The sequence below is a fragment of the Argiope bruennichi genome, chromosome 10 (assembly GCF_947563725.1).
Source record: "Argiope bruennichi chromosome 10, qqArgBrue1.1, whole genome shotgun sequence".
NCBI classification, from domain to species: domain Eukaryota; kingdom Metazoa; phylum Arthropoda; class Arachnida; order Araneae; family Araneidae; genus Argiope; species Argiope bruennichi.
The window spans coordinates 44,020,845-44,037,733 of NC_079160.1; the positions used below are offsets into that span (position 1 = coordinate 44,020,845).

The window sequence follows — 16,889 nt, forward strand, 5'->3', positions numbered from 1 at the left end:
AGTTTCAAATTTTTATATTGTTACGAAATTTCCGGGGTTCGTTTGGATAGTGGGAGTTATATGGTGTGGAGAACGCTCGATCAGCAGTCGGCAGTAGAAAATAAAATAACGACGTTTATTTACACGAAGACACACAGGACAGCACAAAGACGACAACTATATACAGCACAGAAGACGATTATCTTCAGCAGAGACGTGCAGCAACAACAGCATACACAGCAGCATATAACAAGACTCTCTACTGCAGACAGTAGCGCACAGCTTAGTTCAGCACTAGCTTGACTCCGTCGCTGCTCCGCTTATCCCTGGAAGACCATTTCTTCATCGTCGCTTTCGACTACTCTCTGGTTCACGACTCTCTTCTCTGTCGTTTCCGACTACTCAATTCACGACCGGTTCACGAAGACTCGGCAGCTGCGGCTGCTTCCTTTTATAGGTCTCAGGAGGCGGGGCTAGAAGCCTCTCAACCAATCATGAACGTTCGAGGCGTAACTCGGTTCCTACTGGACGGATCGGGAAAATTCTCGATGTTTCGGGTATAATCTATTTTGGCGCCAAAGTCACCAAATGCGTCGCCAAGTCGCCAAATTCGTCGCCAAATTCGCCGCCAAGTCGCCAAATGGTTGCCAAGTTCGTCGCCAAACTGTGGGACCTCTTATGGTTCCCACTATGCTGAGAAGCCGCATCAAGGATTCGTAACAATATATATTTTTTTTATTTTCAGTTCCATTTTAGAAGCACAACCAGCCGTGTAGTGACGAAGGAGCAATGTGACTATGGTTGTCCTCAGTTCTATGGAAATAAAGACTAGTGCTCTCAGATTAATTTTAATGCCGAATACGAGTGTATGCCCAATAGATATTGTTACAAATCTGTAATGTTTCTTCCCAGCATGGTTGGTTCAATCACTGGAAAGACCATTTTACGATTAGCTCTGTTGGATACTGATCGGATACCGAATCAATGATCTCAAGGCTTTGCTACAAAGTTGACGATTTTGGCGACAAAATAGATAATACTGAAATATTCCAGAATTTTAACGATTGAGCCAATAGGAAGCGAGATATGCCTGATTGTTCCAGAACCTTCTCTGCCCTCCTTCCTTGAACTATAAAAGGCCGGCCGTCTCAATTGTAATATTTATATATGTTTTCCAATTGTAATACTTATATATGTATTTAAAATCATCTTTTGTAATATTTATGTACGAAAAAATTCATAATTTTTAAAAAAAAATCAAAGTTTATAATTTTTCAATTTTTTTACAAACTTTAAATTTTTTGTGGCACCTCAAGATGTTGTAGTACTGCACGAACACTTTTTTTTAATTCCTTTTAAACCTAAAGGGCAACTTTTCCCTATTATTAACAATCTAAAATCTAAATAAATTTCTTAAAGGTTCATTTTAAAATTTGCCAGTTTTCTCAATTCTTTTACAAACTTCAAGCTCTTTGTGGCACCTCAAGATAATGTAATATTGCAACCAAACTTTTTAATATTTTTTGAACCTATAAAGTAACTTTTCCCCACTATTATCAAACTAAAAGTTAAAAAAAAAAAAAAATTAAAGGCCACTTTCGTTCCACCCTAATGCGGGTGGCTCATCAGAACACCTGATATTTTACCTGAATAAAATAGTTTTGAAAAGTTACGAATTTCGACTCACAACGACTGAACTGATTTTACGATGTCGTTAGTAGAAATGACGAATATTTTACGAGCGATTATTACGTAACCAATATCATAAAGTCACAAATACCAGTGATCAATACTTTTCAAAGAGGGGTGTGATTCAAATCCTTGATACGATCTTACTGGTGATATTTCAATTACAGGTTTTGGATCACGATAGAAAGTAACAATCAATACGATCTGTCCAATGGAAGCTCTCGAACAAAACAGAAAAGGAGAAATCTGTTGGGTTGAATGTTGAAATGAATGGGTTGAAAAGTGAACAGATCGGTTATTCTTGGAATAATCGTATCATTGAATTGCATATCACTGAAATTTATTGGAGCGGTGACTTCACTGGAAAGTGTGAAGTCGCTGCTCTACTTCATGGGAGTGACCTTGACTTTCCGACATTCGCATTTGACGATGCACTATAAGGATCATTTTTAATTGCTTGTGACATGACTTTGATTGCATATATTCTGCTTACTGCTGGCGCCATCTATTGGTAGAATAGAGAACTAAAGTAAACATTTTAAAGAAATGACATATATATTTAATTCAATTTTTCAGAAAATGGTTTACTCCAATAAAGAAATTAAATAAATAGTTTTGAAAAAAAATCAAATTTATAAATTAATTCAATCACACGTTACTTAAATTAGTAAATTAAGTATTAATTACAATTAATAAATTTTATATTTAATATTAATTAATAATATTGTGGTGATGTTCATGTAGAGTGTAGTATAAAGCATTTCATCGCTATTAGAAAAATAAACTCTTTATTATACTAACTACTATCGAACATCGCTGCTTAGCGCACGTATACACAGAACGGGGATTCCCCGGGAGAAGTAATAACATAGATTGTATTAGGGAAAGTAGATAGGTAGCGCTTTAGAATGACATGATTAAAGATGGCGCTACGATCACTACATGAGTATCCCCCTAGTGAACAAGGAGAACGACAAATGTGATAATACAAGATAATTATACGCGCATAAAAATAAAACATCACATAATACAATAAGTATAATATAGGATAATGATTTCAAATGGTAAATAGAAATTGAAGTAAATAGATGCAATAATATATGAAATACATAAAATTACAGTTACAATATATATATATATGCATAACAATTTATATCTCAGTAATTAATCTCGTTGGAAAATGGACATGACGTCCACTACGAGTGGTAGTTGGTTTTGTCGGTAATTGTTCATTTTTAGAAGAAAGTTCACCTTGAGTTTTATGAATAGTTGCAGGTATAGAAGGTAACGAGTCATTAGATCCTGTCAACACATATGCAGGTTTGACACGGTCTATGGAAACTGTTACATTTTTATTATTAACTTTTAATACAAAAGTTTTACCTTTCCTGCTGATTACAAGGTGTGGACCAGTGTAAGGAGGTGAAAGAGGAGGTTTAACACTGTCCACTCTCAAAAATACATGAGAGCAAGTACTTAAGGATGGATGAATATAAATAGGTTTAACCGAGTGTCTAGACGTAGAGATAGGATTTATAGATTGCATTAGTGCTTTGAATTTTGATACATAAGTATCTGTTGGTACTGATAGATCTACTTTTGAGGTTAAAATGTCAGAAGGCAATCTGAGAGTTGTACCAAAGACTAATTCAGCACATGTGGCATTTATGTCCGGTTTAATTGCAGATCGAATTCCGAGTAAAACTATGGGAATAGTTTCAGTCCAGTTTGGTTGACAATGGGCTATAATAGAACTCTTAAGATCCCTGTGGAAACGTTCTACAAGTCCATTGGATTGGGGATGGTAGGACGTAGTACGGATTCGATTTGTACCCAAAATATTATTAAAATGTCTAAATAGATGTGAATCAAAATTTTTACCTTGATCTGTAGTTATAGTTACTGGACAACCGAAACGAGATATCCAATTATGAATTAGGGCTTTACATGTTGTTTCAGCAGTTATATCTGAAGTAGGAATAGCTTCCGGCCATCTGGTAAATCGGTCAACTATTGTCATACAATATTTATAACCATCAGATAGTGGGAGTGGTCCTATGAAATCAATGTTTATATGGGCAAATCGAGCATCTGGCAAAGCGAAAGTGCCTATAGGAGATTTTGTATGTTTTTGAATTTTAGAACGTTGGCAATTATGACAAGATTGAACAGAATTTTTAATAAATGAATTCATGTTTGGCCAAAAATAACTTTTAGTAATCAGCTTCCTTGTTGCTCGAATGCCAGGATGAGAAAGATTGTGAATATTTTCAAAAACCATTGAACGAAAAGAATTTGGAATGTACGGACGAGGTGAATTAGTAGATAAGTCACAATACAAGGTTACATCCTCTAAGGGAAAATATTGCTTTTCTATTTTACAATTTGAAGACTTCAGATATTCTTTAAGTTCAGAATCATTTAACTGTGCAAGTGAGATGTCATTAAAATTTAAATTTTTCTTTGAAATTGAATTGATTTCAATTAAAGGCATCAGTAAGGGGTCTTTGATCAGTATAGATTGAAAATTCCCTACCTTCAAGCATGTGTCGAAATTTTTTTATGGAAGCATAAATAGCAAGAAGTTCTCTGTCGTATGTTGACCAATTAGTTTGACTTTTAGAAAGTTTCATTGAGAAGAATGCAATAGGTTCCCAAATTCCATTTGAAAGTTGATTTAAAGAGCTTCCGATAGCAAATAAGGATGCATCAGTCCACAGACTTAAAGGAGCTCCAGGAATCGGATGTTTGAGTAGGGTAGCTTCGGCAAGAGCTTTCTTAGCATTAGAAAATGCCTTGTCAGCTTCCTCAGACCATTGCAGAGTAGTTTCAGATTTTTTGCTGGCCGTGGTGATTTCTTTTTGTTAGTATGGCCTTCAAGAAACTTAATCAAAGGTGATAATATGTGAGCTGCCTTGGGAAGAAATCTGCGGTAAAAATTAAACATACCCAAAAATCTACGAAGTTGAGTAAGGGTAGTGGGTCGTGGGAATTCTTGAATTGCACTAACTCGATCAGGAATTGGAGAAATACCTTCTTTGGAAACTTTAAATCCTAAAAAATCTAGGGTAGGAACACCAAATGTACACTTAGAAGATTTAATTGTAAGTCCATAATGGTCTAATTTTGAAAAGAGAGCTCCGAGATGTTGTCTATGCTCTTCGATTGATTTTGAAGCAATTAATAAATCGTCAATAAAAGCATACACACCATCTAAATCTCGAGTAACTTCATCAATAAATCTCTGAAAAGTACTTGATGCATTGCACAAACCAAATTGCATCCGAGTGCTCTCGAAGAGTCCGAACGGAGTACAAATAGCTGTTTTATGAACGTCCTCGGGAGCAATCGGAATTTGATGAAAAGCTTTTACTAAATCAATATGTGAAAAAATTGTGGTTCCATGTAGTTCGCTAGTAAAATCCAAAACACTGGGAATCGGATATTTGTCCTTTTTGGTCTGAGCATTAAGAGCTCTAAAATCACCAACAGGACGCCAATCGTCACTTCCCTTTTTCGGAACCATATGTAGAGGAGAGGCATAATTGCTGTTAGATGGCCGCATATGGCCTAAATCCAACATATGCTGAAATTCCATTTTAGCGATTTTTAAGCGATCGGGTGCTAGCCTACGAGGTTTTGCATAAACAGGAGAACCAAAAGTTTCAATATGATGCATAACAGAATGTTTTACAGTTTGGTTTGCACATGGAGCTTTAACAATATTAGGAAAATCATTCAATAACTTTGAAAAATCATCATTACAAAATACAGATTTTACAGAATGAACATCAGTATTATAAAGAATAGCATGAGCATTTATATGTGTATACATATCATTTAAACGACGATTTCTTAAATTAGGTTGCAAATTAAAATGATGTAAAAAATCTGCACCAATAATTGCAGTTTTAATATCACAAACATAAAAAGGATAAACAAATTGTTTTCTTAAACCTAAATCTAAAGATAATAACTTTTGTTTATAAACATTTATGATGGAACCATTTGCTGCAAAGAATTTTTGAATCGGAATACACAGTTTATCATTTCTAGTCGCAGGAATCAAACTACAATCACTGCCAGTGTCAACAAGAAAATTTACATTTGATTTTCTATCGCGAACAAAAAGGCGACGAGAACTACTGGGCGAGGCGTATGTCGCCGCTACTCCTTGCCGTTGTGGTTTGGCTGATAATTGCAAGGCGGAATGCATTTTTGCGCTTTGGAGTCGTACTTCCGATGATACCAACAGATATCATCATTACTGGCAGGGCTTTTCCGTCGAAAACGAGGCTGGCGATTCCGTGAATGACTTCTGGAATGGCGACGCATCTGTGCAATTTCTTTACGCAACATTTTAATTTCTGATAACAGTTCAGAATCAGCTGTAGCAGTTACATTTGAAACAGCACTTACCTGGTTTGGTGTTATATCCAGTATTTTGTCGGCAATTTCAGAGGCTTTTTGAGGTGTCAAAGGTTGTATTGAGGCAAGAATCGATTGCACATTAGATGGTAGTTGCTGAAGAAATAATTCCAGTAAAAGAGAATCGGCAATATTGTGACTTTCGGCACGTCTTTGCATAATTCTTAACAGCTCGGACGGCTTTCTATCATGCAACTGCTCTCCAGCCAATAACTTACGAATTTCCTGAGATTTTGATTCTCCGCATCGGGAAATGATCTCAGATTTAAGTTGGCTGTAAGGGTCAGTTGCATCTGGCGAAAGAATGATATCGCGCACAGTTATCGCGATTTCAGGTGGCAAAGTGCTCACGCAGTAGTTGAATTTAGTGCGAGAAGCTGTAATTGGCTCTGGAATAGCCAATTCAAATGTTGACTCTACCATCGTAAACCAAAGTGAAGGGTCTGACGGAATGAAGTTAGGCATCTTCACAGCTGAGATTTCCTCCATCATGAAGTGCGCTTTCGTTTCAAAACGAAACTTAGTAAGATAATATTAATCAAATTAAATCAAAAGAGATGCGTGATTTATTATCCGGGTCACCATTTGTGGTGATGTTCATGTAGAGTGTAGTATAAAGCATTTCATCGCTATTAGAAAAATAAACTCTTTATTACACTAACTACTATCGAACATCGCTGCTTAGCGCACGTATACACAGAACGGGGATTCCCCGGGAGAAGTAATAACATAGATTGTATTAGGGAAAGTAGATAGGTAGCGCTTTAGAATGACATGATTAAAGATGGCGCTACGATCACTACAATATGATTGAAACAACAGATATGTGGAACAAATATTTAAAAATAACAATAGCAAAATTATTTGTTATTCAAAAAATCGTGGATTACTCATCTCTCTGATTTTGCGATGTCATTAGTTAGAAAATAAACAGACTCTAGTAGACATATAAGTAACTCAGCATAAACTTATTAACTTCCTTTTTTTTCTTTTTCTTTTCTGTGTGACTGCTAATTTGCCGGAGGTAATTTGTAACATTATTTCCAATCATCATAAATAATCTGCTATTTTGAATTTCATTCACATAAAATATCATTTTATTTCAATTTTTTTTCTTTGAGACAGATATCAGACTATCCTTGTGTGTTTCGTACAATACGATTTCAGATACTTGTCAGAAATCATTTAATGTTTTATCGCAAACATTTTCAATACTTTTGAAATTCCGCATACGTTCATATCTAATGAGAAAATAGTAAAATAAATTGATGCTGCATTTATTATATGTATTTCGAATACTTTGCTTTGTTCTTCAGCTTTAGCCACCTTCTCTTTGTCAATTTACGTCAATCAGACAATCAAACTTTTTATGTTTATATAGTTCAAGGAAAGCATGTTTTGTTATTGTATATACAAAATTTGTGTGTCATTTCAAGATTTCTTTTCTGTGACATCGATTCCGCGCAGTAAGTATATTTATACTATTTTTTATATGTATATCTATAGAAAAATAATTATTTTTAATACAGACGTAACATATTTCAGTAGATGTCAGCGTTTTCGGAATCGAATTTTTACAAACGTGAGATAGATTATTTTTTTATGTAATAATTCTACATTTTGAATAGCTCAAGCACATTTTCTATTATTTTTTTTAACGCTTAATAATTTACACTTATTTTACTTCTTGATGTTTATTTTATAAAGTTTGTAAAGTTCAACTTTTTTTTCCACCAAGATTGTGTCATATGTTTTGTCTGAAATGGAAGAAAAATGTAAACATTAATTTTAAAATATATTATTCTTAATTTATTTATCAATTCAGACATTCGTCTGAGTGTTCTTGAATTCCGATTCGTTATAAACTAGTGTTAACCCCCACCCTTTTTTTTAGATGACTTTCGAAAATAGATTTTTTTTGTGATCTCTTCCAAATGTTCGTATTACGAAAATTTACCTGTTTACGTAAATAATGTACTTGAACTATAAGCCCTTAAGAGTACTAGATTACTTTTTATTTGTATGAAGATTTCTTTCTGTTATTAATTTAACAATCAACTGATATTATTTTATAATTTACTATTATTTTGCTTCTTTTTTAAAAAACATGTCTTTGCGACAAATGACTAAAAAGAAAAAAAATGAGGGAATATATAATTAATATGAAGAAATACAGAATTTATCTAATTCATATATGGCAATATTAAAATTAAAAAATATATATATTATATTGTCACTGTTTTTTTTTGTTAGATTGATGATTAATTAAAAAAAATGTTTTATATAGAAAACCTTTCAATACTAAGTTGCAAAAATAATTGAAATATAATTTTGAAAATAACAAACTTTTTGGGATAAAATTATTCTCTGTTTAACAAATGGAATATAATGAACAAATTTTATTTTTTTAGCAAAGCAATAATTATGTTTTCTCTATGATTATAAATGCTTATCATTTCTTTCTTTTTTTAAAAAAAATAGCATGTAATCTTTTACAATTTCAGTGGAAACAGAATTTCTGAAAAGTTAAAAGTAATTAAAAGCCAATTAAATTTATTTATGGAGAAAGTTTTATTGAAAACAATTGCAAAAACCATCTTGGTCAAATGTTGGATTCATTGTTTATTTTAGGATGTTTGTTTATTTATCTGTAAAGTAATGCTGTCTATGCATGCCTCAGAACTTGTTAAAAATGAAATAATGCTTAGAAATTTAATTGTTTGTACCAGAAATTTCAGATGTATATTCTGCACTTTAAAAATAATAAAATGTTACTTAAATATTGTGCTCTAGAAATAATAGTAATTAGACTAATTTTATTCTGATGTAAGTTTTAGCAGGAAATAAAACATTGTTTAATGTGTATCAAAATTACCTTAGATAAGCATTAATAGCCAGTATAAAGTTCTAAATTCTTACATTGTCCATGTAGGAATTAATTGTTATAAAAATCAAAATGCAAATGAAAGCAACTGTTGATATATTTAATATTTTAATAATAGGTTTTGCTTATTTAATTTTATTTCATATCCATGCTTTTCAAATTTTATTTTTTATGTGATTCCATTATATGTTTTAAAAACAATTTTGATTCAATTTATTTCATTAATTTATCTGTTTTGTTTATAGGTTCTTGAAATGATGGCTGATATACATGAAACCATTGCATAGGAGATATCAATTTACACAGAAGATTTCTTTAGTTTTTATTTAAATGATGAAATATAAGAAACTAGTGATGAGTACATAAGTCTTTTTTACTTAATTGCAATGATTTGAAAAGTGAAACAACATTTTTTTCAAAAAAAATTAGAAGCCTGGAATTAAAAAAAGTAATTATTTATATTGTACCTTTTATATTATTAAAAATGATTTGAAGAGTAAAACATATTTTTTTTTTCATAAAATTAAAAGCCTAGAACTAAAAAAAAAAGAAGTAATATTTATATTATACCTTTTAAATCATTAAAAAATAAGAAATACATTTTTAGTTATGGCTGATCAACATTTTTTTCCCATAAATTATCTAGGTTATTTTAGATGCTTTTTTTTTCAATAGTTAATTATACAGATTAAAAATATGGTTAGATATTCTTATATTTTTATGTTCTAAATATTTGAGTATGAAATAAATTTTTAAATATTTTAGAAGGAATGTTTGCATATTAAGTATTATAACAGTCCTTTTTAACTTTCTATTTTTATTGTACTACATTTCTCTTAATTATTTTTGGATAAATATCTCTCAAGAATCTACCAATTCCTTAATACAAAAATAACTTACTTTATAATTATTTTCTAAAAATTACAACATTAATTCTAATGTTTTGATTTAATATAATCCAAATTTTATTGTTATTAAATTTGTTTTTCAAAGTGATTAAATTTAAAATGCATTTTTACTTTTAAAAATTCTTATTAATTAATAATATTTACTTCACAGATGTCACTTCTCTTACTTTATCAAAACAGCTTCAAATTTTGATTAATAGTTAACTTTTAAGTTACAAGTAAATTAAATTTTTTTCGCTGTAAATTTTATAAAGTGGTATAACTGAATACCACATATTTCTGAATAAAAATCAATTTGCAGATAACTTGTAGGTGCATTTTTTCTTCCAAAATTTTAGGTCAAAATGAAATTTATGAAAATATTTTGTGTTATTTAAACATAACATCATGGAAATATCTGAATATCACCTTTCCATGGGACAGGGTTCATGATATGGATTGATTTAAGTGAATAACTTCACTACCATATCTGGCTTGAAATCTGTTTGAAATCCATAAATCACTGTTTCTGTGATTGAGTTATGAAAGCTAAATGACTAAAAAAAGAACTGATTTCAAAATTCAAGACAAAATTGAAATTCTTTATTGGTACAAAAGTTTACCCTGAAAATATCAATACAACTCTGTGGTACAGTTGAAAATTTCACAGTCTCTTGGTAAAATATTGAAAATTTATGAACTTTTTGTGAGCAAGTCTTAGCAAATAAATGTTTTATAATTCTAACAAAAAAGAAAGTTATAGAAATTTTCTAACAATTCTGAAATGAGCCAATCCAGGTTAATATTTTGTAAACTGGAATCACCATTCAGATACCAGGTATCATTTTACATTTTAAAAGGATCATGCAAGTATGGACAGTTGAATTATAAATTAATGACTAAAGAATAATTAATAATAAGCAACAACCAAAATTATTTAGTTGTTTTTTGAAATAAATTATAGCTAGACCTGAAGTTATTTCCCCCCTTTCTCTTATTATGATAAAAATGTAGTTGATTTTATTCCAATTCAATTATTATAAAATGATAATGTTATCAAAATTCAGTTCAAACCACAGTTACTATATAAAAATTAAAATTTCTTGTTTATTGCATATCTGTATTTAAGAATAATAAGCTGACAACTGTTTATGAATTTTTGCAAAAATATAAGGAAGAAAAAATATTTTGTAGAATTTTAAAGATTTTAGATAGTGTATTTGTCCATCAATACATTTATGTTTTTTTTAATTAAATATTATTAATGATGAACATACATGATGATTTAGAATTCAACATGCCAGATTTTAAGTAAGTAAAAAATGAGAAAAATAAATAAGAATCACATTAAGAATTAATTACCTAAAATACACTCGGTTCTGCTTGTTATGGTATATCATTCTATGTAAACAGAAATTGTATGTCATAACAAATGTTATTTCTTTGCTTGACAAAGCTTTATATTTAAGCAGAAGGTGCTTATACACTTAATACAGAGTACTCCACATTTACATAAATTTGATACAAATTTACAAATGTTTTGTGTGTATACATGCCTATTCATTCTGTATACTGTCAGAATGAATGTTTTGTGTGTATACATGCCCTATGCACTTTTATTCCAAGATTTATAGTTTACTAACCACCTTCGGCGACCAGCTTGTTCATCCATATTATTGACTTTCTAAGCTTCTTTGACTTTCTAATCGTCTATTATGACTTTCTTTTTTTTTTTGTTACCATTTTACTTGATAACACCAAAAAATAAAAAAAACATCGATTTAACTGAATAAATCAAAATAAATTATAATGTGTACAACTTTTAAAAAAATTATATATATTACAAAATAAAAGTGAAAGTGAAAATCCTACTTCAGAATTAATATCCAAAGAAAGCTTTTCTTAATGTAGCATGCAATTCAAGCAATTGAATGTTGCAAAAGCATGCAATTGAATGTTTTGCTGGAGGAGTTTAAATTTTATATCATTAAAAACTATTGCAAATTATATATTACATTTAAAAAATTTATTAAAAATTAAGAAAATATTGCACTGAAATAAAATTGATATTATTAAAAAAGCTAATTGTAATCTAATGTAAAAATCATTTTTGTGAAATAAAGATTTTGGTTGATATGGTCATTAATTTCCATAAATAAGTCATAGCGATTACCCATTTGGCAATGATTAAGCCTATTTTACACTTAGTTGAGATTTGTTTGATGCCCATTTTTCTTTTTTTCTCTCTTACATCTGATTTTTTCTGAATGAATATAGATATTGATGAATCCTCTCTAAAGCTTTCAGAACAATATTCTGCAGCATCATTAATTAACAAAATACTTAATGAAATGTATCTGTAAAAATGTTCAATGAAACAGTCTGAAATGTTCATATAGTGTTTTGCTTATATTTGCCTGTTGCCATTCTATGATAAGTAATAACTGCAATTAACGTTTTATGTATATATATATGAATATTTACTACCTCAACATTCATAAACTGTAGCTTCTTCTGTGTATTTGGAATTTTAAATCATTGATACTAAAAATCAAGTGCCATAGTGACAAGCAGCACCATTTGTTTCCTGTGTGATTTTAGATTGTTTTTATGTTTCCTATCTTCCATAACAATTAGTTAAGCTTTTGAAACTCTGTATACAGAAAATTATAATCTTGAAATGATATCCTGAAATGCATAAATTAGAGCAAATTATATAATTTATTTATTAAATTTAACTGATGAATTCCTTTTTTTTCTTGGTTATCATTATGAATTTTTAATTAATTCTTTTCTTTAATATATATATTTTTTAAATGTTGATCCAAAAAATCCATAAATTAAATTTTCATCTTCTTTTAATCCATTAATTTTATATAGTAATAATTGAATAAATTATTTTATGATGCTTATTGATTTTAATTGGCAGTGTTTTTTTTTTATATATTTTAAATTTATTTATATGTGTGATTAAGTTTCACCAGGCTTTGTTTCCTTATTTCATATATTTTTAATATTTCTTTTAGCACCTAAAGATGTCAGATACAAGTTTTTCTGAAGATGAAAATGAAGGATATGATTCACAGTCATCTAGAAAAGACCAATTTCCTTCTTCATTTGAAAACATTGAAAATGTGGACAGTCAATTATTTCATCAAAAGCTATCTTTTCGTCCAGTAAAAAAGTTTATAACTTGTGTACAATCTCCTGAAAATAATTGTTCTTCTTTCCTAAAACCGAAACATAATACTATTCATACTCAATTCACTCCTCTTCATTCTTCTGAAAGCAACTGTGGCTCTCAAAATGTAAAATATAATTTAAACGCTCCTGAAAGTGATAATAAAAAACTAACTGTCACCAACCTACACATACAGCATAAATTATCTGATACCCAGTCATCTGAAAGCGACTGTTCTTCAGATAAAAAATCTGAATTATCTGATACCCAGTCATCTGAAAACGACTGTTCTTCAGATAAAAAATCTGAATTATCTGAAACCCAGTCATCTGAAAGCGACTGTTCTTCAGATAAAAAATCTGAATTATCTGATACCCAGTCACCTGAAAAGAACTGTCCTTCAAATAAAAATTCAGAATTGTCTTATACCCAGTCATCTGAAAGTGACTGTTCCTATGATAAAAAATCTGAATTATCTGATACCCAGTCATCTGAAAGTGACTGTTCCTCAGATAACAAATCTAAATTATTTGATACCCAGTCATCTGAAAGTGACTGTTCCTCAGATAAAAAATCTGAATTATCTAATATGCAGTCACCTGAAAAGGACTATCCTTCAGATAAAAATTCAGAATTATCTGATACCCAGTCATCCGAAAGTGACTGTTCCTCAGATAACAAATCTGAATTATTTGACATCCAGTCATTTGAAAGGGACTGTCCTTCAGATAAAAAATCTGAATTATTTGATACCCAGTCATCTGAAAGTGACTGTTTCTCAGATAAAAAATCTAAATTATCTGATACCCAGTCATCTGAAAGTGATAGTTCCTCAAATAAAAAATCGGAATTATCTAATATACAGGCACCTGAAAAGGACTATCCTTCAGATAAAAATTCAGAATTATCTGATACCCAGTCATCTGAAAGTGACTGTTCCTCTGATAACAAATCTGAATTATCTTATATCCAGTCACCTGAAAGGGACTATACTTCAGATAAAAATTCAGAATTATCAGATACCCAGCCATCTGAAAGGGACTGTCCTTCAGATAAAAAATCTGAATTATCTGATACTCAGTCATCTGGAAGGGATTGTCCTTCAGATAAAAGACCTGAATTATCTGATACCCAGTCATCTGAAAGTGATGGTTCTTCAGATAAAAAATCTGAATTATCTGATACTCAGTCATCTGAAAGCGACTGTTCTTCAAATAAAAATTCAGAATTATCTTATACCCAGTCATCTGAAAGCGACTGTTCTTCAGATAAAAAATCTGAATTATTTGATACCCAGTCATCTGAAAGTGACTATTCTTCTTCAGATAAAGAACATGAATTTAGTTATTCGGAATCATCTGAAAGTAATCTTTCATTTCCAAATGAAAAGCATGTATTAATTGATAACCAGCAATCTAAAAATAATTGTACTTCTTTGGATAAAATACAGGAATTGACTGAAACCCAAGCATCTGAAAATTATTTCTCTCTTCCAGACAAAAGACTTGAACTAACTAATGCACAATTATCTGAAAGTGCCTGTCATTCTCCAGATAAAAAATTGTTAACTTACGGCCCCCAGTTATTCAAAGATGATTGTCCTTTTTCAGATAGGAAGCATGAGGTGAATGATACCTCATTATATGAAACTAGTTATTCTGATTTGTCATTTGACTCTCAATCACTTAAAAGTGACAGTTCAAAGTTAGGTAAAAAACATGAAATAATTAATATTCAGTCATCTAAAGATATCTGTTCGTTTTCCCCAATTGACGCTCAATTGCCTGGAAATGAATGCTCTTCTCTGAAGGAAAGACATGAATTAACTGATGCTGAGTCATCTAAAAATATCTGTTCTTATTATCCAGACGAAAGTGACTGCTCTTCATTTGAAAAAATTAATTTAATTGATATCCAGTCGCCTGAAAGTAATCTTTCCACTTGTCCAAGTGAAAGATGTACTTTAGCTTATACCCAAGCTCTGAAAAATGGCAATTCTTCTACATTAAGTGAAAAACATAATTTAACTAATACTGAATTACTTGGAAATGTCTGTTCTCTTCAATCTGATGAACTTGATGAAAATTGTATTCAGTCTGCAGAAAATGACTGCTCTTCCCTAAAAAGAAAAAGTTCTTCTCAGTTTCATAAACATGATTTTTCTTCACCGAATAGAAAACGTAAGTTATCTGATCCTCAATTGCCAAAAGATGACTGCTCTTCTATACCAGAAAACTGTAAAATTACTCATATGCAATTACCTGAAATTGATTTATCTTCCCCAAATGAAAGTTATTATTTACCTGAAATGCTGTTACCTGAAATTAACAATCCATCTTCTCATAGAAAGCATAAATTAACTGTTACTGAGTCTTCTGACAGTGATTGCTCTTCTGTTCCTGGTATAAAATGTAGATTACTTTGTAGGGAGTCACTTAAAAGTGACTTCTTGCCTTCTTCAGAATCAGTTTCTATTCAAGCATCTGGCAGTGACTGTTTTCCTTCTCATGTAAGACATGAGAATGGTGAATTACTTAATAGTATTTTGCTAAGCAAAAATAGTGATTGTGTAAAAGGGTTTAAAGAACAACTATTAAACTCAAATAATGATTGTAGAAAGGAACTTGGAAAAGTCATTAGAACTGCGTATCAATTCACTCGACACAGTCACAGAGTAAAACTAACCTTAAAAGACTTAGAGAAGTCCTTTAAAATTCATAAGGTTGATATGACAAATTATTCTGATTATTTAGTTGATTTAATTGATAGAAATTCAGTTGAAGAAGATGAATCTCAGCCATTTACTTGTTCTGGCAAATGGATAAGGAGACCTGAAAGTAATGAGTAAAAACGAATAATTCTTCTCCGTCATGAACATTTAAAAAAAACTGACATAAAAATTATATATAATTTCATTAAAACATGTAACTTTCATTTAATTTGAAATAATAACGCTTCAAAATATTTGTACTATGAGAATTGACAATTGCATCTTACTTAAAACTTCATTACTAAATGTGGAGTACAAATTATTGCAAAAAAACTGTGGTTTTTAATATTTAAAAAATAACTCTCCTTAATCATACAATTCTATTTTTCTTTCTGATGTCTGATTTCTTGAATTTCATCCATAAAATGAACATATCATGAGATGTTTTTATGCCTTCTTATAAGAAGAATTTGTTTTGTTTTTCTTAGGTCAGTGGTATTGTGAGTAGGAAGTGCTGAAAGGATAGATGATTCGTATATCAAAGAGAAACAATATTTTTCTGCTTATGCTACTTTTGAAAGCCAATTATGATTAGAAGATTTTAAAAATAATAATAATAATATACTGGTGATATAACAGGCAAGAAAAAATATCACATTTTTTTCTGCAGATAGTCTTTTATTTTCAAGTGCATCATTAGCAAGATTGTTTTTATAATTGTGATTTTTAAAGGATTTTACATCATACATATTTTACTGTGATATATTAAATGTTTATAACCCTATACCATATATTTTACTGAGATATTTTAAACATTTTATTTATGTGTAATAATACCTATGTGTTTTAATGTGATATATTAAATGCATGTTACATAATATTAATCTTTTTTATTGAGGTTGACAAGCTGTAACAATATTTATACTTACAATGCTTGCCTTTGGCAACTTTTTTGAACCTTAATCTTTGAACATTTTTTTTTTTTTTATTTTTATTTTTGTTGGGATGAAGCGAGCGGACTGTTTTTCTCGCGTAGGAATATCTGTGTGACTACGCTTCTGGCGCTTCGTTCCGGCACCATTCCTCCCGCGAACAAGATGCTGTGTGCGTAATTGTCAATACCTGTGTTCT

General features: G+C 30.5%; 1 protein-coding gene across 1 annotated transcript; it reads left to right on the plus strand.

Moving 5' to 3' along the window:
- The first annotated feature begins 7,456 nt into the window (after positions 1-7,456).
- On the plus strand, positions 7,457-16,492 carry LOC129987763 (uro-adherence factor A-like). The gene is made up of 3 exons (XM_056095702.1): positions 7,457-7,562; positions 9,226-9,428; positions 12,894-16,492. Exon 3 carries the CDS (start codon positions 12,903-12,905, stop codon positions 15,894-15,896), a length of 2,994 nt encoding a protein of 997 aa, XP_055951677.1. The 5' UTR covers positions 7,457-7,562; positions 9,226-9,428; positions 12,894-12,902; the 3' UTR covers positions 15,897-16,492.
- The last annotated feature ends 397 nt before the right edge of the window (positions 16,493-16,889 follow it).

Coding starts and splice junctions, on each gene's coding strand:
- LOC129987763 (XM_056095702.1), top strand. CDS start 12,903: ATGTCAGATACAAGTTTTTCTGAAGATGAAAATGAAGGATATGATTCA.